The sequence below is a fragment of the Vanacampus margaritifer genome, chromosome 3, assembly GCF_051991255.1.
Source record: "Vanacampus margaritifer isolate UIUO_Vmar chromosome 3, RoL_Vmar_1.0, whole genome shotgun sequence".
In the NCBI taxonomy this organism is placed as follows: Eukaryota; Metazoa; Chordata; class Actinopteri; order Syngnathiformes; family Syngnathidae; genus Vanacampus; species Vanacampus margaritifer.
This window is the reverse complement of record NC_135434.1, coordinates 2,308,224-2,335,764: the sequence shown is the minus strand read 5'-3', so window position 1 is coordinate 2,335,764 and position 27,541 is coordinate 2,308,224. Positions and strand designations below refer to the sequence as shown.

Here is a 27,541-nt window from a genome sequence, read left to right as displayed (position 1 = left end):
GTGTAATAAACAATAAGTGTGCATTCATCTCGGCGCCGCACTTGAATAAATAAATCAAAAAGTTCCTCCCATTGATCACTCCAAGAATTCCCGATCGATGTTGGCCTCCTAGAAAAGCGCAAATTAATAAATAATAAATAATACACACCATCGGCAGCGCTTATACAGCTGATAAATGAGTGTGCGCGCACACACACTTTTGTGTGAAAAACTGCAAGTGAGGATATTTTGTTTTTTTTAACCATGTTTGGAAATGTACATTTCTGTCTAAATGTGTTTGATTGTTTGTTTGTGTGTGTGTGAGTGAGTTTGTGTGTACATCTCCGTTTGTTTATGTGTAAATGATTCTGTGCTTAAGTCTGTGTTCTTTATGTGTGTGCCTATTAAAAGTGTGTGTAAATGTGTGTTTGCGTGCATGAGTATAAAGTTGTGTTTGCTGTCGTGCTGTCCATCAGGAGGCGCCACAGATCAAAGTTGTTCCTCCAAGCTAAGATGCTTAGCGAGCAACAGTGTTCGTTGGTTGTTGTGTGATTAGTCAAACATAATCCCGGCGGCAACTTGAGACCCTAAGCCCGATTTGAAACCCTACCTACAGATCCTAACTTGAAACCTTACTTTAAAAGTCTGCACCTTGTTTGAAACCTTAGCTAGCTAGCTGTTAAAAAAACAAAAAAAAAAAAGTCTAGCCAAGGCTTGAAACCCTATCCCTTGTTTAATACTCTAGCCCGGGTTTAAAATCCTAATTTGAAACCCTGCTTTCAAACTCCAACTTTTGTATAAAAACCCTAATCCAGACCTAAAACCTTAATTTGAAACCCCATCCAAGTCTTGAAACCCTCATTTGAAACAATAGCACTTGTTTAAAACCAAAACCCAGGATTGAAACCCTAACCTTGACTTGAAACCCTACCACTTGTTTAAAAGCAAATGTTCCATTACTGTGATGACCACGTTCTAGTTTTGTTTGCTAATTTATGTGAACTTTAGCCTAGCTTTAGCCTCAGGTGCTAGTTAGCTAGCTAGCACCCATGGTGCTCGTTTACTTGCTAAGGAGCTAGCTAGTGAGCACTAGGGGCTAAAGCCAAACTGTGGCAATGTTTTTGATACAATTGTATGCACTTAAAAATTTAATAAACAAAGTTTGAGGGGGAAAAAAGCAAATCCTAAACTTGAAAGCCAAACAGTGCCTTAAAAAAGTATTTATTGTAGGCCTACTTTTACACCCTAACCCCCCTTTTTTTTTTTTAGAGAAAGCCCGCTTGTTGGAATCCCCAACACAATTGTAGTTGTAGTTGTTGTTGCGATGGCGTGACTGACCGGCGGCTCCTCTTGTGCCCCCGAAGGCCGTACCAGTGCGGCCACTGCTCGCTGTCCTTCTCGCAGCCGTCGGAGTTGCGCAACCACGTGGTGACGCACTCCAGCGACCGGCCCTTCAAGTGCGGCTACTGCGGCCGCGCCTTTGCCGGCGCCACCACGCTCAACAACCACATACGCACGCACACCGGAGAGAAGCCCTTCAAGTAAGTCACTGGGAGGACGCACGTGCGCACGCATGAACACGCACGCATGCCATTTTGGGGCCTTGTCATCTTCGGTTCCTGCTAATGTGTCCGTACCAAAAATGATCTTTATCTTTATTATCAGCCTTCTTTCGAAATACATGACGTTTATGCCCCCCCCCAGAAAAAAAACTTAACATGGAACACAAAATCAAAAATGACAATCAAAAAAGTGTTGTTTTTTATTAAAAAAAATACAAAATCAGCCTTAAAACCGTAACACGCTAACCCCTAAGCACCTTCAGCCCTGACACATACTTTAAACCATTTGAAACTGATCCTAATTTCAAATCCTGACCTTACTTTGAAACCCTAAACCCTAACCCTAGTTGGAAACCTTAACCCTAGTTTGAAACGCTAAACTAGTTTGAAACCCTAATTGGAAATCCTAACACTAAACTCTGAAATTAGTTTTGAACCCTACTTTGAAACCCTAACCCTAGTTTGAAACCCTAATGTAAAACCCTAGTTTGAAACCCCAACCCTAATTTCAATTTGAAACCCTAGTTTGAAACACTAACCCTAATGTAAAACCCTAGTTTGAAACCCTAACCCTAGTTTGAAACCCTAACCCTAATGTAAAACCCTAACCCTAATTTGAGACCCTAGCTTGAAACACTAACCCTAATGTAAAACTGTAGTTTGAAACCCTAACCCTAATGTAAAACCCTAGTTTGAACCCTAACCTTAATTTGAAACCCTAGTTTCAAACCCTAACCCTAATTTGAAACCCTAGTTTCAAACCCTAACCCTAATTTGAAACCCTAACCCTAATTTGAAACCCTAGTTTGAAACTCTAACCCTAATGTAAAACCCTTGTTTGAAACCCTAACCCTAATTTGAAACCCTAACCCTAATGTAAAACCCTAGTTTGAAACCCTAACCCTAATATAAACCCTAGATTGAAACCCTAACCCTAGTTTGAAACCCTAGTTTGAAACCCTAACCCTAATTTGAAACCCTAGTTTGAAACACTAACCCTAATGTAAAACCCTAGTTTGAAACCCTAACCCTAATGTAAAACCCTAGTTTGAAACCCTAACCCTAGTTTGAAACCCTAACCCTAATGTAAAACCCTAGTTTGAACCCCTAACCCTAATTTGAAACCCTAGTTTCAAACCCTAACCCTAATTTGAGACCCTAGTTTGAAACCCTAACCCTAATGTAAAACCCTAGTTTGAAACCCTAACCCTAGTTTGAAACCCTAACTCTAGTTTGAAACCCTAGTTTCAAACCCTAACCCTAATGTAAATCCCTAACTAGGGTTAGGGTTTGAAACTCTAACCCTAATTTGAAACCCTAGTTTGAAACCCTAACCCTAGTTTGAAACCCTAACCCTAGTTTGAAACCCTAACCCTAATTTGAAACCCTAGTTTGAAACCCTAACTCTAATGTAAAACTCTAACTAGGGTTAGGGTTTGAAACTCTAACCCTAATTTGAAACCCTAACCCTAATATAAACCCTAACCCTAGTTTGAAACCCTAACCCTAGTTTGAAACCCTAACCCTAATTTGAAACCCTAACCCTAATTTGAAACCCTAACCCTAATGTAAAACCCTAACTAGGGTTAGGGTTTCAAACCCTAACCCTAATGTAAAACCCTAACTAGGGTTAGGGTTTCAAACTAGGGTTTTACATTAGGGTTAGGGTTTCAAATTAGGGTTAGGGTTTCAAACTAGGGTAAGGGTTTCAAATTAGGGTTTCAAACTAGGGTTAGGGTTTCAAACTAGGGTTTCAAATTAGGGTTAGGGTTTCAAACTAGGGTTTCAAACTAGGGTTTTACATTAGGGTTAGGGTTTCAAACTAAGGTTTCAAATTAGGGTTAGGGTTTCAAATTAGGGTTAGGGTTTCAAACTAGGGTTTTAAATTAGGGTTAGGGTTTCAAATTAGGGTTAGGGTTTCAAACTAGGGTTTTACATTAGGGTTAGGGTTTCAAACTAGGGTTTCAAATTAGGGTTAGGGTTTCAAACTAGGGTTTTACATTAGTGTTAAGGTTTCAAACTAGGGTTTTACATTAGGGTTAGGGTTTCAAACTAGGGTTTCAAACTAGGGTTTTACATTAGGGTTAGGGTTTCAAACTAAGGTTTCAAATTAGGGTTAGGGTTTCAAATTAGGGTTAGGGTTTCAAATTAGGGTTAGGGTTTCAAACTAGGGTTTTACATTAGGGTTAGGGTTTCAAACTAGGGTTAGGGTTTCAATCTAGGATTTATATTAGGGTTAGGGTTTCAAACTAGGGTTTCAAATGAGGGTTAGGGTTTCAAACTAGGGTTTTACATTAGGGTTAGGGTTTCAAACTAGGGTTTCAAATTAGGGTTAGTGTTTCAAACTAGGGTTTTACATTAGGGTTAGGGTTTCAAACTAAGGTTTCAAATTAGGGTTAGGGTTTCAAATTAGGGTTAGGGTTTCAAATTAGGGTTAGGGTTTCAAACTAAGGTTTTACATTAGGGATAGGGTTTCAAACTAGGGTTAGGATTTCAATCTAGGATTTATATTAAGGTTAGGGTTTTAAATTAGGGTTAGGGTTTCAAACTAGGGTTTTACATTAGGGTTAGGGTTTCAAATTAGGGTTAGGGTTTCAAACTAGGGTTTCAAATTAGGGTTAGGGTTTCAAACTAGGGTTTCAAATTAGGGTTAGGGTTTCAAACTACGGTTTTACGTTAGGGTTAGGGTTTCAAACTAGGGTTTCAAATTAGGGTTAGGGTTTCAAACTAGGGTTTCAAATTAGGGTTAGGGTTTCAAACTAGGGTTTTACATTAGGGTTAGGAGTTTCAAACTAGGGTTTCAAATTAGGGTTAGGATTTCAAACTACGGTTTTACGTTAGGGTTAGGGTTTCAAACTAGGGTTTTACATTAGGGTTAGTGTTTCAATCTAGGGTTTTACATTAGGGTTAGGGTTTCAAACCTGGGTTTCAAATTAGGGTTAGGGTTTCAAACTAGGTTTTTACATTAGGGTTAGGGTATCAAACTACGGTTTCAAATTAGGGTTGGGGTTTCAAACGAGGGTTTAAAATTAGGGTTGGGGTTTCAAACTAGGGTTTTACATTAGTGTTAGGGTTTCAAATTAGGGTTAGGGTTTCAAACTAGGGTTTTACATTAGGGTTAGGGTTTCAAACTAGGGTTAAAAACTAGGGTTAGGGTTTCAAACTAGGGTTTTACATTAGGGTTAGGGTTTCAAACTAGGGTTAAAAACTAGGGTTAGGGTTTCAAACTAGGGTTTTACATTAGGGTTAGGGTTTCAAACTAGGGTTAAAAACTAGGGTTAGGGTTTCAAACTAGGGTTTTACATTAGGGTTAGGGTTTCAAACTAGGGTTAAAAACTAGGGTTAGGGTTTCAAACTAGGGTTTTACATTAGGGTTAGGGTTTCAAATTAGGGTTGGGGTTTCAAACTAGGGTTTTATATTAGGGTTAGGGTTTCAAAGTAGGGTTTTACTTTAGAGTTAAGGTTTCAAACTAGGTAGTTTGAAACCCCAACCCTATTTGGAAACCCTATTTGGAAACCCTAACCCTAGATTGAAACCATATTCCCAATTCAGGACCCTAACCCTAATTTGAAACTCTTGTTTGAAATGCTAACGTAGTTTGAAACCCTACATTGAAACTTAATTTGAAACCCTAACCCCATCTTTACACCTTTTAAATGTAAACCCCACCTTAAAACGCTAACCCTCATTTAAAAGCCTACCCTTGCATGCCTCCACGCCCTCATTTAAAAGCGCAACCCAATCCGACGTGGATGCGTGATCTTTTGTCCCGTCAGCTCGTTAGCAGCCTCCACACGCTCGTCAGGCCAAATTGAAGTTAGCGGCGCGCTAATGGATGCCGTTCCGCCGCGGCTCGGACGCAATTAGCGAGGACGCCGTCGAGGTCACGCCGAGCGACGCGCCATTAACGACCAATCGCCTGTCAATCAACTTCGACACGCACCCACGCGCGGGTTGTCTTGTCTTTCAGGCCGATGAAAGCGTTGCGGTGTCATCGTGTCGCTGAGCGGACGCGACAGCGACTTTGATGGCGACCGGTCCGAACGGCGAGCGTGAATACGGTCCTTTGCCCACATTAAAGAAGTCAAATGGCCAAAAATCAAAAAGGAAAGCTTTCAAATAAACACATTCGACTGTCAATCAAATCAATCAATTATAATGATTACAGACTAATAATAATAGTTTGGTAAATGCATGGATAAATTGCAGAAAAACAAGAAACAACGTGTACAAATGGAGTCAATCAATTAATTTCAATGACTAAATAAAAAATGAATACGTTAATGCATTAAATAGCGTAAACTAAATTGACAAAATAGATCAACAATGCTCATTTGTTTATAACTCATTATTAAAATAATTGCATTAAATCAAATGAAAAAATGATTTTAAAAAATACATAAAATTTATATATTTTTTAAAATGAATGAAACAAAGTTAATGTTAAAATAGGGTTAGGGAAATAATAAATCAAACTGAAAATACAAATTAAATAATTACAAAAAAAACAACTAGATACTTTTGGATAAATTAAACCAATAAAATAAATTGAAAAAAACAACAAAATAAACAAGCAATGCCGTAAATTTGTTTAAAATTCATAAATAAAATTCATAGTAAATGAAATGACTTGAATAATCAACATCAAAACTTATTCAAAAAGAAATTAAAGAAATGAGAGGCGATGACATCAAGTTTCGTTCCTAATGTTGATTGCGTACAAACGCTCGTGAATGTTGTCGTCATTTAGCGCACGCACATTTCATGACATTCATCAACATGAATTCTTTGTGCTCAAAATCTTGCCGTCCATGAAACATGTGACTTTTCTTTCATCCATCAATAATGTTCACACGCACACGCGCACGCACTCTTAAGAGCCTTCCTCAATTGGGTGGGATGTGTGTGTGTGAGAGAGAGAGAGAGCGAGAGAGAGATGGGAATTCCCCTCAGCAGCTGGCTTGATAGATTATTGACGAGTGTTAGTGTGTGTGTGTGAAGATCACAGCAGCAGCAATTCCAGCCGACTGCTCCGTTGACCTCACACACACTTTGTACTGTCAGTGTGCATTACGCTTGACAACACACTCGTCACCCACAAGCATGACGTCATGGCAATATGGCCACCATTTTGGCCACCATTTTGGCCACCATTTTGGTCACCATTTTGGTCACCTGTCCAGTACGGAGGCTGCAAGTCAATGAGCAAAGCAGACGGAAGCGCATGCAACACATTTAACATCCGGCACACACGTACGCTCCATTAGAAAACGCAAGAATGGAACCTTATTTTTATTGAACTTTTTAATTCATTTAATTAATAATTTTATAATAATATATATTTTATGTATAACGATATATAATAAGAAGAATTAATGTATTAATTTTATTAATTTATTGTATTTAAGAAAAAAATGGGAGTTTTTAATTAATATATAATAATAATTACTAATAATATATATATAATATGTATATTTTATAGAAAATAATCTATAATAATAATAATCAATATAATTTAATAAATGTATTGTATTTAAGAAAACGTTTTTAATTAATTGAATGACTAATTTAATAGTATATAATATTTAATTAATAATAATATATATAATATATATATTATATATAATAACATATAATATAATAATAATTAATTAATATAATTTAATAATTTATTGTTGAATCTTTTAAATTAATTTCATTAATAATGTAATTATAATAATAATATAGAATATATATTTCATACATAATAATATATAATAACTAATCAATATAATATAATTTATTAAATGTATTGTATTTAAGAAAACGTTTTTAAATTAATTTAATGACTAATTTAATAGTATATAATATTTAATTAATAATAATAATATATATATATTATATATAATACCACATAATATAATAATAATTAATATAATTTAATAATTTATTGTTAATTTTTTTAATTAATTTCATTAATAATGTAATTATAATAATGATATAGAATATATATATTTCATACATAATAATATATAATAACTAATCAATATAATTTATTAAATGTATTTTATTTAAGGAAAAAAACAGGGTTTTTATACAATGGTTAGAATTTCAAAGTAGGGTTTCAAACCAGGCTTTGTTTGTTAAAAATGGGTTCTAATCAAGTTTAAAGTGATTTGAAATTGGGCTGTGAGGGTTAAGTTAGGGTTCAAAATGAGGTTTTCAAGCCTGGGTTAAAATCAGGTCTTCATCTCAGTGTAGCGTCCTGAACAAGGATTCGGATTTCAAATGAAGGTTTTCAATGAGGGTTACTGTTTCAAATCTGGGTTAGGGTTTGAAGTCAGGGCTGGGATTTCACGAGACAGGTTCAAGACGGCTTTAGTGCTTAAGGCTGGGGTTCGGGTTTCAAATTTTGCTTGTGGTTGCTAAGTAGGATTCCAAGTTAGAGTTCTGGGACAACCGGGACAAACCCAGGCTTCGTTTTTTTAAAGTAGAGTTTCCAGCAAAGGTGAGGGATTGAAATCCGGGTTTGATGCCGTTTTAAACCAGGTTCGACTTACAAATGAAGGTTTGGACGCCCGCTATGAGCGTCTTGTGTCCTTCTGTGTTCAGATGCGAGCGCTGCGACCGCAGCTTCACTCAAGCCACCCAGCTGAGCCGTCACCAGAGATTACCCAACGAATGTAAGCCCAACAGCGAAGGGTCGGCGGCAGGCGAGTCCATCGAGGTGGACTAGAACCTCAAGCGCACGAGGCGCAAGCCACGCCCTCCCCTTCGGACCGCCGCCTTCATCGCAACGCTGCTCGCCACCTTCGAGCAAACTACCAAAGTTCTTCCGCAGTGCTACAAAAAAGTCTAGCAAAGTTCTAGCAAGCAGGGTTTTACTGATCTTCTACCAAAGTTCTTCCAAAGCGCTACCAACGTTTGACCGACTTTCTTCCACATTTACACCAAAGCTCGATCCAACCACGACCAAAGTTCTACAAACGTCATGCCAAAGTTCTTCCAAATTGCTGCCAAACCGCCAACATCCTCAAAGTCCTAAAAAAATCCTCCGCTTCGATTTGCAGTTCTTCGGATGTCTTCAGAAATGGAACCATCCAAGTGTTAAATGCTGAAGTTCCAGCAAAAATACCAAAGTTCCATTCGAGGTCTACCAAAGTTCTTCCAAAGCTCGATGAACTCATTCACTGCCATTGACGGCTATAGACGTCAAAAATTCATTTCAGCGATTTCTATTCCGCTTTTGTTAACAAGAGTGTGAAAACCTTTACATTTTTTTATTGTGCATTTAGAACGGATATAAAAGTTGTGATTAATCGTGAGTTAACTAGTGAAGTCATGCGATTAATTAAGATTACAAATTTTAATCACTTGATGCCCCCTAATTTTGAATCATCTTTTTTTTTTTTTACTCTTTGACTGCCAGACGTTTTCAGAAAAGGGATGCCGTGGGTGCCAGCCGATTTTAAGCATTTTGACTGATCTTTCAAGGTCCATAGAAAATGATGTGTTTGGACTATGGAAACACACATACTACCAAAAAAAGATTGGACTCTCATCTTTCATCAGAAAAAAAAAGTTTGTTTCTACCTTATTCCGTTTTTCAGTAATCCACAATAGAAAATGGTTAGTTTCACCTCTGTTTTGAAACAAACGTCTTTTAACGTCTTTGGCACTCCTCCATAGGATTTTACTAAACGTTATTTAACGTTTTTGGCAGTCAAAGAGTTAAAGAAAAGATCAGAAGACGTCAGGCGATTATAATTCATAATTATAATCGTAATTAATCCACATGACTTCACTGGTTAACTCACGATTAAACACAAATTTTATATCTGTTCTAAATGTACAGTAAAAAAAAAATTCTAGGTTTTAATAGAAATAGTTCAAATGAATTTTTGACGTTTATAGCCGTCAACGGCAGTGAATGAGTTAAATGTATCCTCAAATGTAAAAATCCCCCCCCCCCTTTTTTTATTTTATTTATATCAATGCATGCCGAAAGTCTACTGAGTTGTAACGAAATTGAATTGAATTCTAACTGCTAACACCAAAAGCTCGGCCAAATTTCCACTAAACTTTTCCGACGGTTCAGATGATGTTTTTTTTTTTCCTACCGAAGCACTCGAATAAATAAATAAATACCTCATAATTCAACTCATGTCTTACCGCAGTCATCGACAAATTTGAAGTAAAATGTTTGAGAACTAATTCTCATTTCCAAACGTGACCTGGACTTTTTGTTCTGCAAAATTTGTCCCACCCAAACTTCAACTAGCGTTTTCCCAAAATCTACTTCTTACGTTCTCCAAAATTGTTGCACGAATGATCAACCAAAGTTTGCTTGTGAAATTCTTCCAAAGTTCTACAAAAATGTCCCTGGAAATTGCACCACTTCCCCCCCCCAAAGTTCTACTAAAGATCACTTGCCGTTCTACCGAAGTTCTTGTACAATTTCTCTCAAAATTCACTTCAACCAAAGTCTAATTAAGTGTTACCAAAGTTCTTCCAAAATTGTATGAGAATTCTCCTGCTGGCACCAAAAGTCTACGATGTTATAGCAAAGTTTCCCTCAACCAACATTTTACCAAAGTTCTTCTTAAGTTCAATGAATTTCTTTCCAAATGTCTCCACAAATTCCACCAATTTTTTTTACCAAAGGTCAACCCGACCCGGGTTCTTCATTTTCACTGAAGTTCTTCCAAGTCAATTCCAAACTCTGAAATGATACAAACGTGGCGACGACCTGCGAGTGCTCCGCCAAAGTTCTACCAAATATCAACCAACATTCCACTAATGTTCTACCAAAGTTCTGGTGAAGTTCTGCGGCCTGTGGAGGGAGAAGACAAACTTCAAAGAGGCGCCCTCCTGTGGCGAGGAGGTCGACTGCAGCTACGGCAGCAGACGACGACGGAAGGTTTGACAGCTCACGAAGCAAACCAAAGATCGTCCGACTCCGTGTTGGACATTTAGCGGACAAAGAAAAGAAACGCAACCAAAAAAAACTCAAGCAAACTTGGACGTCGTGGACGTCGTGGACGTCGTGGACGTCGCGGACACAGAAAAAAGAAAAGAATATTTATCTTGTGGCGGCACTTTTGACTTCCGTTATTTAACTTTCTGCATCCTTCGCTTCACACGTGACAAAAGATGTTTTGTCTTCCGTTAACATCATGCGATGTTTTTTTGTGTGTGTTTTAGTACCAAAAGAAAAGAAAGAAGATGAAAAAAAGCTACGCCGATTGCCTTTTTGTTTTTGCCATTATGTCCCTTTTAACATCATGGATATTTTTGATTTAAAAAAAATAATAATAATCTGCAAATCAGCCAATCACTTTCTATGTCAGAAGCTGAACTCATTGAATAAATAAAGTTGGAAGCCGAAAGTGGGGTACACACGTACTGATAAAAGAGACCATTTTGAGTCAGATTCCACTTTTCCGATCAGCTAACTATTGTGGGATTTTTGTAATAATGATCCCGAGTGATTATCCTGTGGTGTGGGTTGTGTTAACTTCGATCTGCTCAGAAAGCACTTAGCGACAATCGGGCCACAATTGTGCAATTCTCTTGCCTGTTGATCCAAGTTAGCAAAGGTCCGATTATCAGATGTCTCCAAAGATGATCCGGTGGTGTGTGGTTGCGTTAAGAGTGATTTTTACTCTCAAAACAACAAACAACGTCAGCATGCTTACCGATAATCGGGCGGATTTGAAGTCCGATCCAACGCGGCCAAACTCGGCAAAAGCCCGATTGTCGGATTTCTCCCCAAATTATCGGACGCGTTTATCCTGGGGTGTGAAGACGTGTTAAGAGTTATTTTGGACTGTAACGATAATCGGGACAATTTTGCAATGTATGTGGCAAGCCTGATTATGGGATGTTTGTGATTCTGACCAGTTAGTTATCAAGTGGGGTGAGTTTTCCCCCCTCCCCACTCTGTTCAATAAACATTAAGCAGGTTACACATTTCCCATAATCAATGTGTCAGTGAGTAAACGTGCACGTGTGTACCCCGTTGAAAGGAGTCGGGTGGGACAGGAAGTGGCTGCGACGATGAGGACGGCAAAATGAAAAGAAAAAAAAACATGTCAAACAAATGTTGATGCTTTTTGTCTCACTCACGTTTGCATGATTTAAAAAAAAAAAAAAAAACGTGAAGCCTGAAGAAGAAAAGCGAGGTCCAAATAAAGAGTCCATTTTGTCAACTCGTTAATCGTTTAATTTGTGACTTCATCATTTAAGAGTTCGCCGATGTGTTCAGAAAAGCTTAAAAAGCCACTTGCCATATTTAGTGGCACCTTATAAAGTTAAAGTTTGACCCAGAAGCAAGCATTATCAAATATTTTCCCTGGTGGAGGCAGCACTTCATCAGCAAGCTGCGCAAATTACAATATCCCCCACAGTGCAGCTCCGCTTACCTTTTGGTGTTGCCGTGCTAGCGCTTCTGTGTAGTCTCTTGGAAATGGTGAATCTTCGCCCAGCCTAGCTGACACATCATGGGCGGAGAAACTCAGGATGTGGGCGGAGTTTAGTAAATCAGCCAAACTGTGATGCTACAATTTGTTTGATTAAACTTGATGGCAAACCCGACACATAACATCACATGTTCATTTGATTGCTTTATTAAATTCTAAAAAATTGAGAGAAAATGACTTTTGGAATTTGTAACGCTTTATTAGAAAATGTCTGGTGAGGCTGCAGCACCACCTGCTGGCTGGCTGACTGATCGCTCGCTCATTTAAAAAAAAAAAAAAAAACATTTATTCAAATAATATTCACGCCTGGTCACGTGACGCCACAATGCATATAAATAAATAATATTAAAAAATAATCTTTTGATTATTAACATGCTACTTCCACACATTGGAGAGCAGTCAGGGTTAGCCTATGTTAGCATACGGCGGCTAGCACTTGCCCTGAACGCCACCGAACGTTTCCTGCCGGGATCGAAGCTGCCTGCGCGCCGATTGGCCGTCAGCTGGCGCCCGCCATGGCATCGCCGATCTGCCGGTTGAGTTCGGCGATGATGCGGTCGTCGTGCCCGTAGACGCCGGTCCGGAGCAGCGTGTCGCGCTCCTCCAGAAGGCGGCTCAGGTGTTCCTCGGCACTGTGGTTTGAACCGGGGACCGGGGCTGAGGAGGCGGGGCCGATATCTCCCTGCTGCTTCAACCTCAAAACGAGACATTTGTAGAAATTCATTGCACAGGAAGGCTGGAATGTTGAATATGGATGCACGTGGAAATGAGGATTTGGAATGATGAGGAATGATGTGAATCTGTCGGGAATTGTAATGTTGAAAATGTGGAATTTTTGGTTGAAGTTGAAAATTGTTCCCAAGATGAATTGAACGAGCTGAAGGATCTTCCTTTCAAATGGGAAAAACGGGAATCTGCTCTGTTGAATGTCAATGACATGAAGAATGAATGGGGAATTTTGGGAAACTTGTACATTTTTGGAATGAAAAAAAAACCAATAGCCTGTAAAGGTGTGACTTTTTAGAATGCGTTGAAAATGGAATGATGTGAATTGGACGAATTGTGTGGAAGGAGACGCGTGCCGACATAATGGGCAGGAAAAATTGGAGGAAAAACCTGATATGGAATGATATCAATGACAATCGGGGAATCATTTTCGTGGCACGCGGACATTTTTGACATGTTCAAAATCACGACCAAAATCAAATGTGCTGATTGTTTAGAATTTCTAATGATGTGATTTGTTTTGTTGAATTTATTATTGGAAAAAGGTTTTTTTTTTTTTTTTTTTGTGGGAATTGAATTTTTGGTCAATGGTAAATTTGGGCAAGTTGAAAATTGTTTCCAAGGCGACTTGAATGAGCCGATGGTTCGAAATTTCAAATGGCAACGACGTCACTCTTATGTTGAATGTCCCATTTGGAACCAATTGGGAATTTTGGGTGTCAAATGTAGAATTTTGCTAAAACTGTGAATTTCTGTAATGAGAACAAAAATAGCCTGTCTTGGATGAATTTTCGGAATGTGTTGAAATTGGAATGTCGCGAACCCGACGGTGCCAATATGTGGAAGCAGATGCACGTGAAAAGCGAAACGGGTTGGCGTGAGGAACCCGTCGGCATCCGAGATGAGCACCTGCCGGCCCGCGCAGTCGCGCTTACCTGTTGAGTTGGTTCCTGATGTCTCCCAGCTCCTGCCGCTCTTGCCGGACCGCCTCCTTCTCCTCGGCGGCCACGTAGCGCAGCCGCATGGCGTCCAGCTCGGCCTGCTGCTTCTTCAGGCGCATCATGGCGTTCTCCTGCTCGCGCTGAAAGCGTTTTTCATTCTTTCTTTTGGTGTCGGAATGAAACCGCGAAACAAACAAACGATGGGATGCGGACGACTTCTACGGCTGCGTTTTGCTGTCGGGAATGTTTTGAAACTCGCTGGAGTTTTTGCTTCAAAAGGCTCTTTGAAATCAACGGCGCGTGATTACGGACTGTTTTATGTCCATCGATTGTGTCTGGAATGTAACTTCGCCATAAACGAGGGTTCACATTTTTGGGGTGGGGGAGGGGGGGCGCTCCGTGAGAAAAATGCAGCGGGAGCCGAGGAATTCTCACGCCGGCCGGCCGACAAGACGGTGGAGAAAAAAAAAAAAAAAAAAAAAACGCCTGCAAGTCGTATTTCTGTCGTCCGGCTCGCTCGCCGCTCGTTAATCATCCGAGCGAAAACAAAAAAGCTGCGCTGCGCTTTAATGCGGACGCCGGCCGTAAATTCAAAAAAGTCAACGTTTGAATAAAGCAATCAAGACGTCAAAAATCTGACCTCGCGCTTCAAAGCGCCTTCAACGCTCACACTTTTCTTTACCAAACAAATGATTTCATTTCCCTTTTTTTTTTGGGGTCAATCTGGCGATTTCATTTGCGATCGTCTTTCCGTGCTTGAATTTGTATTACAATAAACAATAATCACATTTATTAGACATCAATATTTTGGCCTTACGGATTCGTTTTACACTAAAAGCAAATGAAACATGAATTGATATGAAAGAACTTTAAAAAATAAATAAATACTTCAATTAGATTTGTTCATTTACTAAGTAAATATTTCCACTTGCCGTCTTCAGCGTTCACGACGACAACTTCAGAAAATTCCACCAAAAAACATCAAACGGGAAAGTCATAAATCAGATTCAAACAATATGATCAACACATTTTCGAGATTTGTTTTTTTTTGCACCGATTCCGAACCTGCCTTCAATTTTCTGTCGCACGTCAGCTTTTCATAATCATAACAATGTAGCAATATTCACAAATTGAGGGCTAAATTCAGCAACAAGTGCATTTTTTTTTAAACTTATAACTTATGGAACAATCTGTATTGTGCAAGCTGCTAAAGGTCAAACGTACAACAAAAAATGAAAATATCTCAATTTTTTTTTGACATTGGCGTCAAAAATACGTTTGTGGACACGTGAAGTCGTCGCTGATTAAAATTTGCTTGTTGGTCAGTTTCATGCAAACACATTTGTGGCGTCATCACTTCCACTTTTCAGGCTTTGTGAAATAATCTTAAATTAACGTCATGGACGGCACTTAACTCATTCACTTGCAGCCATTTTCACCGAAGCTACGAAAACATGGAAGCTACCAAAAGAAAAAATTGAGTCTCTTCTTTCATCAGGAAAAAATCTGTTTCCGTTTTAGAATATAGCTAAGTTTCATCATTATTCAAAAATGGGTTGAAAACAGTGGGGGAAAGAGCTTTTTTGCAACGTGGCCCTGGTTGATCTCTTATACTCTGCTGCCACCTGCTGGCCGTTTTCGTAATAACTACCATTGTTTCAAGCGTCCTCTTTAGTTCAGAGGCTGCATCAAAGCCTTCTGAATGCTCTAGCATAAATAAATAAATAAAAACATTTTAAAAAACGTATAAATACGTCTTTGGGACACATAAAACATTTAAAATGTAAAACGTATTTTTATGTTTAGCCTACAGCGATGACAAGAAAGCAAGCGGAAATGTGGAAAAGTGTTGAAAATGTTCGGCGGGAATCCGGTCAGACATTGATGGCGGGACAAACGCAGGTTTGCCAGCCGGCGCAAAAAGCCGTTTTGGAGGCTGTCGGCGTTCCAGCAGACGGCGGGTGGGAAAAGTGGAGATAGGCGGGTTCGGGCCACGGAGAAAAACATGCTTGACGCGCACGCGTATTGACACAAGTGTCTCCCCGAGGAGCGGCCGGCCGTCTGGATTCGCCAGCGCGCCTCCCGCCTAATTGCTGCAATAACAAAACTTCCCCCGACGCGCTGCCAAGGACAAGTCCAGGTCACGTCCGCCGCCGGCACAAAAAAGCTCCAAAAACTCATCCAGTCATTCATCTCACCCCCCCCCCCCCCCCCCCCCCCCCACCAAGCCCAAATTCATTCCCTTGGTGGGACTCTGAGGTCAAACGTAGTGGCGGGCCCTGCATTTTGGTAGCGGGGCCCTCAGTGCGGGTTTCGAACCTTCATCCAACTCGTATTATCTTATCAGGTCGCGGGTGGGAAAACCAGCATGAATTGGGACCGTGACTACTAATTGTGAGGACAATTATTATTATTATTATGAAATCCTTTCATTTATACTGACGTTGACATATGTCAGTTCGCTAGCCTTACTGGCACACAACCACCAGTAGATGGCAGTGATTGGAGATCAGCTCAGTTTGTGAGTCCACTGCGAGAAACATTTTGTGAAAATGACCTTTAGTCGACTGCCAGCTTTAAAAAAAAAAAAAAAAAAAAAAGGCTGAAGCTTTTTCACTGAAAGATCCAAAGTCATTTCATTTCAAATAGAATTTCTCACCTCACTTCCTTGACACTAAAATGCTACTAAATCATGACATTATTTCTTTGGCCTGAGCACGAGCGAAAAGGTCACCATTTTAGCAAAAAAACATTTTTTAGAAGTAAGCAAATTTGCAAAGCGTGAATATTTATGGTAAACTGTACGAAGAGATGAAAAAAATAATAATCGGCAATTAATCGATTATCTCATTCATCGACAACTATTTTGAGGATTAACTCTTTGACTGCCAAAAACGTTAAATAACGTTTCGTAAAATCCTATGGAGGAGTGCCAAAGACGTTAAAAGACGTTTTTTTCAAAACAGGTGAAACTAACCATTTTCTATTGTTGATTACTCAAAAACGGAATAAGGTAGAAACAAACTTTTTTTTTCTGATGGAAGATGAGAGTCCAATCTTGTTTTGGCAGTATGTGTGTTTCCATAGTCCAAACACATAATTTTCTATGGACCTTGAAAGATCAGTCAAAATGCTTAAAATCGGCTGGCACCCACGGCATCCCTTTTCTGAAAACGCCATTTAGAAACCTTGTGGAATTTCAAATTTCTCAGAATTTCCGCCGCTCAGCAGTAAATACTGTCACATTTCTACATAGTTTGCTATAAAAGACGACCAATTGTCAAAAACAAGGATTCACATTTTTGCCCATTTTCTGACTGATGTGACAAAACAAACTAGAAAGTGAATCATGGAAGAGAAAAGTCAATGTAGAACTAGAGCAACAAAAAACTAGAATTAAATTGTAAATTGCGAATCGTTTCAGCCAATCCGAGAAGGCAGCGGGTCAGACCTGACAATCGGCACGGAAGCAGGAAGTGGACGGGAGGACGAGACGTTCGCGTCATCCCCCAAAATGAAATCATGAGGAAAACAGAAATGAAATGCGCCCGACGTTGTGCCGCTCAAACAGCAGACGATGAAAAATGGTCGCTGATGTCGAGAAGAAAAAAAAAAAAAAAAGTCCATCAGAAGCTTGTGGAATGTTTGTGTGGTCCTGCGGCAGCCATAAACGAAGACTAAACACGTTCCCCGCCACTTCCTTCAACACTTTGCGGCCATTAAAAAGTCAAGCGGGCGGCGGGAACATTCTGCGGGGGCCCTAACAATAACAAGATGGCCGCCGGGCCTCGTTATTGTCCCAATATTTGTGCTGGGGGAAGATGGACTGGCGCTGCTTGTCCCAATATTTGGAATTGGACGGCTTTGGAGGAGGCGGGAGCCTTTCATGCGCACGCTCAAGCGCGCCCGCCACCTCCCGCCGGGAAAAGCAACATTTTTGTCCTGCCCGCAAAACCATTTCGGCGAGCACAACGGCCGACGCGACAAAATGACAAAAAACTCAACAATACTGCCTACATGGAAAATGATTAGCCGGACACACACGGGAAAAAAAAGAAGGGGGGGGGGCAGTGAACGCATATTAATGGTCACCTTTCTGATGTTTTGGGGATTGACTGGTTTTCAGTCCGTCAAAAATGACTTTGACGCCATCTTGTGGCAACTTGCTGCCAAGGGAGTTTGCTGAAGTGAACTGAGGGTGACAGAGCGGCAACGGGTCCAGAAACACTTTTTTTTTTTTTTTTACTAGAAGCTAGAAAAGCAATGATTTATCGATGATCAATTGAATTAATTATTATTGAGAATTGATGAATCATTTAAAGACTTTGCTCAATTTGAAATTGTGCAAATCCTCCAAATTTCAATCTGTCAAGACTCAATATTGTCCGCCATGAAAGCAGACGGATATTTTGTCCAGAATTAATGTAATAACTTATAACATTATTTTTCATGAACAATTTATACCTTTAGAAGCACATTTTGCTGCTGACTGAAAATGACATCACGGGTGCTCGGAGCTCCGGTAACGACCAATCAGGGCTCACCTCTTTTCTGTGTTTGGTCATGTGATGTTAGCAAACTGAGCGCACGTGATGTCATCTTCAGTCAAAAGGAAGTCCAAAAATGTGTTTTTAAACTTATCACCTTATCGCATTTGCTCGTTCTATTTTAAATGTTTTAAGTGTCCCGAAGACATCTTTATATTTTTTTGGGGTGTTTTTTTTTTTTTTAAATGCTAGAACATACAGAAGGCTTTGATAGAGCCTTTGAACAGCAGAGAACGGCTGAAGCCATGGCAGTAATGACAAAAACGGCCAGCAGGTGGCAGGAGAGTATAAGAGATCAACCAGGGCCATTTACCCACAGTTCTAAACAGGTCCGGGTCATGTTTGTAAATGAGATTTAGTTCTCAAACATTTTACCCGGTTAAATACAATAAAATAAATACAGATTTGTGAATAATGATGAAACTTCGCTATGTTCTAATGCTAATTGCTACAAAAGGGAAACGGATACAAATAGACTTTTTTTTTCCCTGATGAAAGAAGAGACTCTAATCTTTCTTTTGGTTGCTTCCATGTTTTCAATCGCAATCGAACAGAATATTCTGTGGGCCTTACAAAATCGGTCAAAATCCAGTAAAACAGCCGGGAGCGAAGGTGGTTGCTTCAGTGAAAATGGCTGCGAGGGAATGAGTCAATTATAGGCAAAATATTAAAATCTTACTGCTGAAAATGGTTAAGTGAGTCAAGTATGCCTTTAAAACATGTTCTGTTTTGAAATTCCTTGAAAACGGTGGCGTTGCGAAGCGTTCAAGTTGCGAAATGTGTTACGAATTTGTAAAGCGTCGCAAGCTACCTGTTTGAACCGAGCCAGTTCCTTCAGTGCTCGTCCCCACTGCTGCTTGTAGTGAAGTTTGGACTTGGTGGTGGACTCCAGCTTCCTCTCCAGCTCCACCTGGTGGGCAACAACGCAACATGCGCGGGTCACACCTTGCGGCGGCGTTGTTGTTGTTGCGACGCGCGATGTGCGGCGCCGGCGGACCTTCTCCAGAGTCAGGATGTTGATCTCGGACTGCAGGCGGACTTCGGGTTTGACGCTCTGCTGCTCCCGGAAGTGATGGAAGTCTTTCTCCAGCTGCTTGTAGCGGTTCTCGCACTCCGCGATCTGAAGAGCACGCGCAGTCGCGATGACCATTTCTCAGGCTACGTTTCCTCGACGAGAGACGAAAGCGTCCTCAATGAACGCCTACCTGCTTGAGAAGCCGCGTTCGCTCCTCCTCCATCAGGCGCACTTTGTCGCGCTCTAGCGCCGCCCGGTGGTCGCACTCCAGCTGCAGCCTCTTGATGGTCTCCTGCGCCTCCTTGTGGCTGAGCTTGTGCTCGGCGTGAAGGTCCCGCTGCAGCCTTTGGGTCTGAGGACGTGACGAGAGAGGACGTGGCGAGAGAGGACGTGACGAGAGAGGACGTGACGAGAGAGGACGTGGAGAGAGAGAGAGGACACGTCGAGGAGACGCCGAGCAAACGAAGTCGGAAGAGGAAGCGGACGACGAACCTTCAGCTCGGCTTCAATCAGATTGTTCTCCTTCTTCTCCAAATCCGACAGCGTTTTCTGAAGCTGCTCCTCCAAACGACTGCATTCCGTCTCCTACAACAAACGCCGGCAAAGATGGAAATCGCGTGCATGCGATGTTTGACGGAAGGAGGAGGAGAAATGAATCCAATTCAAATGACCTTTCTGAATGTCATTTTTGGAAAAAATGGATTCCATTTTCCATTTTCCTTTTCATTGCCCGATATCAAACTATAAAACATAAACGGATTATTTGAATTTCTTTTTCCCATAAATCCGCGAGGAAATTGAATTTTAAAGGCCAAATTGTTTTTTTTTGCTGTTGTCTTGAAATTTACTCTTCACAGCAATTTTCTTACATTTGCAGTACAAAAGTGCTGACTCGCTGCACTTGAACACAATTCAGAATCTTTACATTTACAAGCATTGAATTGGAATGATGAAAAAAGTTGTTTTTTTTTTAAATCATCCTTTCTGATGTCAGTTTGTGCAGTTTGTGTACTTTCATTTATAAAAAGAAACGGAATCATTTGACCAGTTCCTGCCTCGGCATGATTTCAATGGGAATCTAAGACTGAATTGAAAAAAAAAATCATCTAAATCCAATTGAACGCTTATGAATTAAAATGGACTCACTTGCAGAGTCACAAATGAACGACATTATTTTTCAAACTCTTTCAGCGCTCTCCAGTAAATCTTCTTCACTAAAAGTCTGTGTGTGTGCGTGCGACACCTCAACGCAGCCTTTGTCGTTTGGTTGTCACATTTTTGTTGGAAGATGTCTTAAGATGTTGGAAGAGTTGAAGTTGCGAGCGGCGTTACCTTCTTTTTGACCCAGGCTTCCCTCTCGCGGTCCCGTCGCATCCACTCCTCCGCCAGCGCCTGCATGTGGCTCAACTCCTTCTTCCGAAGCTGCACGTGCGCAACAACAAGACGGAGGTCACAACGTACCACAAAATGGCAACATTCGGACGTTTTCTGCTAGTGATGGCAAAATGAAGCTTCATGAAGCACTTGTGATTTTTTTTAAGTCCCCTAGATGGTGCTCTTGGTTTAAATACAAAGGCTAGTGCAATGGAAATGTATTAAATTTCCACTGCATCTTCCAACCAAGAGCACCATCTAGGGGACTTAAAAAAAATCACAAGTGCTTCATGAAGCTTCATTTTGCCATCACTAGTTTTCTCGTCTTTTTATATTTAAGATCTGATTTCAAGACGTGGACCTGATCATTGAACAGATCCTCCTGAGTCTCCTTCCACATTTCCAGTTCCAGGGCCGCGCGGTACTCGACGGTATCTCGGGGAGGTATCGGGCCGGCCGGCGACCCGGCAGGCTCGGCGGGCGACGCGGCAGGCTCGGAGGGCGACCCGGCAGGCTCGGCGGGGGCCGCCGGCGCTTCCTGCTGAGGAGCCGCGGGCTCGTTCGGCGCCGAATCCGACACGGGGATGTCCTTGACGTTCACCAGCCCAAAGTCGTCCAGCGTGGCCACGAAGTTCAACTCGGCCACTTTCTCGTTGGAGCTAATCCGCGGGAAGACGGCGGCACTTACTTTCATGTCCACTGGATGGCGCCAGAGACAACACAATCAACATCAGATTCGAAAGCGGCACCAGCACCTCACGGTGGAGAAGAAGGGCACTCGATCCTGGTGGGCTTGGCGCCAGGTGGTCTCCCTCACACTGGCCGGGTGCCGGATCCTCTCGGCGGCGAGGAGGCGGGACAGCTGCAGCGAGGCTCGGCCAATCAGGAGATCCGAGGTGCTGCCGGCGTCCTGGTGCCAAAGCTCCAGCACCAGAGGAACTCTTGTTTCAGAGGACAGGAGAAGTTTTGGGATTGACTGCATCGAATTGAGGCAGGATTGACCATTATTTCAAAACTAACAAAAAAAATAAAACTAAAATTCAAACAACATTTTCATTAACGAAATAAAATAGAAACAAAAAAAAAATTTAAAAGCAAAAACTGAAACTACACTTTACATTCGCAAAACTAACTATAATTATAGTGAAAATGCCCTTTTAGTCTTTGGTAATTAATTTAATGCACGAGACTTTGGGGATGACCTAAATGTGATTTTAAGCAGATTTATTTTTACCATGGTATTTTTTAAATATTGTACACAAGGAATACACATTTTTTTAAACTAAAACTATATATATATAAAAAAAAACATTTATTAAATAACTAAAACTAATCAAAACTAAACACACAAAAAAAACTTAAAACAAAATCAAAACTAACTAAAATGAAAATTCCCAAACTATAAACTAAATAACCCTGGGATTGACATCCACAGTGCTAACTAATCAATATCCTAAATAATACAACAAAAAATACAAAGTCTTACTTGACAAATGAATAAATAATGACTATGTTCTAAGTCTAACCTTTCTTGTTGCCACAATCGACCTTTCTTTTTTTTTTTCTCCCCTGAATGGAGAGGGCAAGGATCGAACCCCCGCCCTCTGGTTTGTGAGTGCAAAGCGTGACGAGTGAGCTAAAACTGCTTGGGCCGCCGACAGTTCATGATTGGATTTGAACACTAAGGAAGTGAGGTAAACGCCGAGCTACTTTATCTTTTAAGAAATCGAAAATACTCCAGACTATAAAAAGCAGAATTCCATTGATTAAAGTCGAGCCCATTTTTCAAAAACCTGTGGAATTTGAGCATGCGCGTTAGTACCTGATGAAGGTGTCCTGCAGCTGCTGCGGCACGGCAGCAAAATCGAAGGCGCAGTACGAGTGCGGCAGAGACACGTCGGCGTTCCTGTGCAGCTCCGCGGGGTGGCTGGTCATCACCGGCGTCGCGCTGCCGAAGAACTCGTACGAGTACCTGAGCAGGAAATGGAGAACAATAGTTGGCCTCAACAAGCCTAACCTCAAGTTCCACAAAATTGCAGTTATTGAGATAAGCAATAAACAAAAACAGCTTTGCCCAAACAATGGTTGGCTATAAGGGCCACTAGATGGCAGAAAAGTACTACTTTCCTATTAGGCTGGGCTTTGCCTCATGATGATGCCAAATCACTACTTTTATATTACGGATTTGCAAATTCACGATTTTTTTTGGGGGGGGGTGGGGGGCACCCTCAATTATTTGAAAAAAAAAATCAAAATCTATTTGTGTGCGGCATAACAGCTAAATGCTGATGCACCATGTTTGCTGAACTCAGAACCCTACTGTGTTTGTATTCAATGAGCATTTTCTTCATGTGTTCGGTGATTAATAGAGCAGCAGTAGTGTGGGTTGCGCTCACCTGATTGTGGCGGCGATGGCGTGCGCGAGTCCCGTCTGTCTGAGGCTGCAGAGGTCCAGAGAGAAACAGTAGCGATGCGCAGATGGCGGAATGGACGCCTTGGGGAGGACTGAGGAAGTGGCGGCGTCTCCCTGCGCCTGACTCGGGGCGAGCGGCTCCACGTCTGCTGGACACCCTTGGTCAGAACGCCACTTCTTGATCGCCAATTGATCGAAAGAGCCATAGGACGGCTCGGACGTACCGTGTGATAGCGCCTCCTGCTGGTTCTGCGACGTTGCAACATCAGGAGGGTTTCGGATCGGAGTTGAACTGGCAATTTGGTCGTCGGCGGTAAGTACGAGGACAGCGCACGGGTTTGTCTTGCATCCTTCTTTGATGGACGTCTGCATGCAGGAAGACAAGCAAAACGTTCGTGCAAATTGTGCTTCCCTATTGAAATGAATGCAAATGGCAGTAATCCATTCCAGCCTCCCAAAAATACCCAACTTTTTTTTTAATTTGCACTCTGTAATGTTATACTTAAAATTAGGGGTGTCAGGCAATTCAAATTTTTATCATAATTAATAGCATGGCTTCAATAGTAAACGATTGAAAAATTTGTATCTAAATGTGCGATAAATTGTACCCAAAAACTTTTTATACTCTTGTTGACATAAAAGTGAAAAAAAAGTTAAACTAGAAATTTAAACTTAAAATAGAAATATGGCTACAACTTTTAGTCATTGATACAGTAATGTCATAATTCATAAAATTGAATTAAAATGTAAAAAGATGTACTCTACTGTAAAAAACAAGCGTGATATTGATTTGTGTTGAGTTCCTTTTCTGCCACTAGATGGCATAATTGCATTTGTAAGACATTGGTGACAGCTCAGTGCATTTTTTTTTTCATATTAAGAGCTATCTAATCTTTAACATGAAGTAACTTGTGAAATTCTGCACATATTTAAAATTGTAAAATACAACTTGACACCAGTCTCCACAAATATATGCGCCGCTAATCGCGCGTTAAAAAAATTACTGGCGTTAAAAGGAACTTTAAATGAACTCGAAATTAACGCACTAATTTTGACACCCCTACTTAAAATATAACTTATAGTTAGGACATAATTAAATATAATTATCAAATTAATCCAAATTTTTTTGATAATGGATGGATCATTTGGGCCTCTTTTTTTAATTAAAACTGTCCAAATGCTTGGAATTTCAGTAAATATTTTCTCATTTCTATATTTCTCCATGAAAGTAGACTGATTATCTTTGTTTTGAACCAAAATCAAACAATTGCTTTTTCTTCGGAAAACAATAACAACACATTATTGCCGATTTTCCACGTTACAGACCAAACCAGCAACTGAATCATAATTACCAGTAATTTGTTTGTGCACTTACGATTTGAAATAATGTCATGTTTTTGCAAAAAGGGATGGAAATGTAAACGTTTTTTTATCCGATTCAGTACGTGCTTGCGTGAGTTGTTATAAATGAATCCTAGTTTATTAGCAAGTGTGGTGACCTGCACCTGCGGTGCGACGTCTTCGCGGCGCAGCGTCACGGCCACGCTGACGTTGGGCTGCAGGTCGGCGGGCATTGGCGGCAGCGAGCGCATGACGCGGGCGGGCGGCCGCAGCGTGAAAACGCCCTCCACCGTGGCCGCACCCTCGTCCAGGTCCACGGCCAGCCCGGCCAGCGTGGCCAGCGGCACGTCGGCGCTGCCCAGCGAGTGCGTGCCGCAGCACAGGTGGATCCTCAAGGGCGCCTGCCGCAACAGGAAGGCGCGGAGGGCGCGCTCGCTGCTGCGGACGCGCACCGAGGCGCGCTCGGGCTGAAAGTCCGGCGTCAGGAGGTTCTGGAAGGGCTCGCTTGTGATGTCGTTGCCCAGCAACGTGTAGAAGAAGAAGAAGCCGGCGTCCTCTGATGACAGCTTCAGCGAGGTGGGGATTAACTACAAACACAGTCACATAAACATGCAGACGCGCAAAAAAAAACACACACACCAGGAAGTTGCCGGTGACAGGTGGCGAGTTCTTCTTACCTGTTCCAACTTGGCGGCAAAGGCCACGGTGACGGACAGCACAAACATGTCGGTGGCGATGTTGTCGGGTCCCACCTGATGGTAACCCTGCTCAGGCACCAGGACCGCCTCCAGCTTGTCGGGCAGGGGCTGCGGGGCTGGGGGGCGGATTGAGCGAGGTGCTGAAAAGTCGGTTCAAGCTGTTTATTACCACTCTCAGTTGTATTTGGCCAAACCACATTCACTTTGTCTTACAAAAGTTTGCCTAGCTTGACGCTAATGCACAATGCAAAAAAACATAGATGTGCTAACAAAACTAGCATTGATTGCTCTGTAATTAATTATAAACCTTCACACATTAATCGATTATTAAAACAATCGTTAGTTACAGTGCTAATTTCAATCACGCTAACCCTCCCCAAAAGGTTTAAAATGGCTGCAAGATGACACAAAATGGTGGCAAACAATTACTGTCGTCTAAATGGAGCGCCCATTAAAATTTCAACACAGTTGCTTGGCACCATGATGCCACAAGGTGGCGCCAAAACTTAAATGAGGAGCACAGAAGACACCAAACAGGAATTAGCACCTTTTTGTGCCTTCTTGTCTCGGGGCACTTGGGGCATAGTCGGCGGCGGCGGCGGCGGCGTTGTGGACTTGCCGTCGTTCTCCAGCACCATGCTGAGGAGCAGCGACGGCTTCTTCTTAGTGTACTTGCTGCTCAGCAGCACGTGCCAGCGAGGGTCCTGACGACACACACAGGGGAAGCAACGTTAGAGGGGCGGAGCGTCAACACGTCACCATGGCGGCCCACGCACCTGTGGCACTTCCTGAACGGATCTGAGGTCCAATACGATGTAGCCCACGTTTTCCCTGCTGTTAGTGCTGGAGTCCACGGCGAAGCACTGGAGCTTGATGGGGGTCCTCTGCAGTCTGCACACACACTCGCAGGATTAGTCAAGGTCATCATGCATACAAGTAGTTCCACATCCAGAATTTGGTTTGTTGCAGGTAAACAAGCTCGTTTACATGCACAAAACAAACACCTGTGCTGGTGCAGCATCTTGCGGTCCAGCTCCCAGGCCAGCTCGGTGCTGAAGTGCGGCTGGTCCAGGTGTTCCACAGGGTCGGTGGTCAGCTGCTCGCCGTCGAAGCTGGCCTGAACCTCCAGGCTGAGCCGAGGGCACTTGGGGAAGTCGCGACCTGCCGACAACACCAAAATGACACACGTACAACTTTGTAACGCAGCACTCCACTGTATTCACTTTCTTGTTTCATTTTATTTCCTGTATCAAGTGTGTGTTAACTATTTCTTGTGGTCTTATTCGGCGAAGGGAAGCTCTCCGCTCATTGAAAAGCTTTGAATTTTGGATGATTGCAATTTGATTCATGGCAATTATTTTGATTTCAAATTGCGATTAAATGTCGTTTGACAAACAGGCTGCCGGTTTTGTATGCTAGTAGTCAAAGGCAAACGCAATATAATACACGTTTGTTTTCATCGTGTAAGGGGCGTTGCATTGCTGAAATATCACAAATACCCGGATGTTTGGAATTGTCCATAAATTGCCATCCGTCGTGTTGTTTTAAGATGACTTTAACATTTTAAACAGCGCGTTAGCTTGCTAAAGCGACGAACGAGGAATGAGTTTACACTAAAAACATGAAATAACGGCGACTTAACAGGTCCAAATTGTGACTTTAGTTGCGTTTTTGTTGAAGTGGTGGTGACAGTTGGCCGCTCACCTTCCTGAATGGACAAAACGATGAGAAGTTGCTCGCTCTTCGGAGCCATGTTGACATCTGGACGAGTAGAAAGATTGGGGGGTAAGTCGCGAGACTCTTCTTTATGAAGTCCGTTTATCGAGGGTAGTAAATATTAAAAAAATAAATAAAAGACTGTCGTTGAAGATAAGATTTGTGGACAAAAGAAAGCTTCAGTTGTCCGTTGCGAAAAGGGAACAGCCGCTTTGTTGTCAAGCTTTGGCGCCACCCATTTTGGTTTTGGAGACGGAAGTTAAAAGTTGGAGGCGTCGGGGTTAGGTTGACCTCAACCGGTGGGCGGTGGAACTGCAGTCTCAACCCACTCATATAATATACTGTACTGTAAAAAAAATTTTTAAAAAAACATAACATAATGATAAAATATTAATATGTAACGACAATTGTAGAAACAAAATCTATTCCTTTAAAAATTCACATGTAAGGCCGTTTTAGTTTACTATTTTTACATTCTGCTGTATTTTTTTAACTTTTAAAAACTGTGTTTGAAACAAACTGAATCACATTACTAATAAATTAAATACACAAATAACAATATTACTAGATTAAAAAATATAAAGGTTTAATCGTTTTGTTATGTTATTTTAAATATACATGTTTAAGACATTTGTTTAACCATTTTAAGCTGGTATTATATATGTATTTAGTTGTATATCATATTTATACTGTATTTTGGACATCTTTAAATAAGCATAAGTTTGAAAAAATGATTGAACAATAATAATGACAATAATATTAATAGTT

At 41.2% G+C, this 27,541-nt stretch overlaps 2 protein-coding genes across 8 annotated transcripts in view; one reads left to right on the top strand and one right to left on the bottom strand.

Annotated features, from left to right (window-relative positions):
- prdm6 (PR domain containing 6) overlaps window positions 1-11,740 on the top strand; it is a 50,506-nt gene extending 38,766 nt beyond the window's left edge. For 3 of the 4 annotated variants that reach the window (XM_077560609.1, XM_077560610.1, XM_077560611.1), the window contains 2 exons: window positions 1,344-1,520; window positions 8,134-11,740. In XM_077560609.1, coding sequence (XP_077416735.1) covers window positions 1,344-1,520; window positions 8,134-8,257 — 301 coding nt within the window. In that variant the 3' untranslated portion in view covers window positions 8,258-11,740. The remainder of the gene's footprint in view (window positions 1-1,343; window positions 1,521-8,133) is intronic. The other variant, XM_077560612.1, reaches the window with a different exon arrangement.
- A 436-nt stretch (window positions 11,741-12,176) lies between these two features.
- On the bottom strand, window positions 12,177-27,026 carry cep120 (centrosomal protein 120). Of its 4 annotated transcripts, none has more exons than XM_077560578.1 (18): window positions 26,762-27,026; window positions 26,062-26,218; window positions 25,834-25,948; window positions 25,605-25,761; window positions 25,037-25,197; window positions 24,518-24,946; window positions 23,243-23,384; window positions 23,002-23,164; window positions 22,428-22,577; window positions 21,361-21,546; window positions 20,967-21,264; window positions 20,564-20,653; window positions 19,724-19,816; window positions 19,422-19,583; window positions 19,214-19,336; window positions 19,028-19,126; window positions 13,664-13,809; window positions 12,177-12,697 (listed from the first exon to the last, which is right to left on the bottom strand). In XM_077560578.1, exons 1-18 carry the CDS (start codon window positions 26,808-26,810, stop codon window positions 12,502-12,504), a joined length of 2,916 nt encoding a protein of 971 aa, XP_077416704.1. In that variant the 5' UTR covers window positions 26,811-27,026; the 3' UTR covers window positions 12,177-12,501. The 4 variants fall into 4 exon arrangements, with proteins under 4 accessions (XP_077416704.1, XP_077416705.1, XP_077416706.1 ...); XM_077560579.1 differs by having other exon boundaries at window positions 24,524-24,946; XM_077560580.1 differs by having other exon boundaries at window positions 25,037-25,173.
- Window positions 27,027-27,541: the final 515 nt, after the last annotated feature.

Coding starts and splice junctions, on each gene's coding strand:
- cep120 (XM_077560578.1), bottom strand. CDS start 26,810: ATGGCTCCGAAGAGCGAGCAACTTCTCATCGTTTTGTCCATTCAGGAA. Junction 21,265..21,360: donor CCCTTCTTCTCCACCGTGAG/GTGCTGGTGCCG, acceptor CCCGCGGATTAG/CTCCAACGAGAAAGTGGCCG. Junction 13,810..19,027: donor AACTGGCTCGGTTCAAACAG/GTAGCTTGCGAC, acceptor AAACGCTTTCAG/CGCGAGCAGGAGAACGCCAT.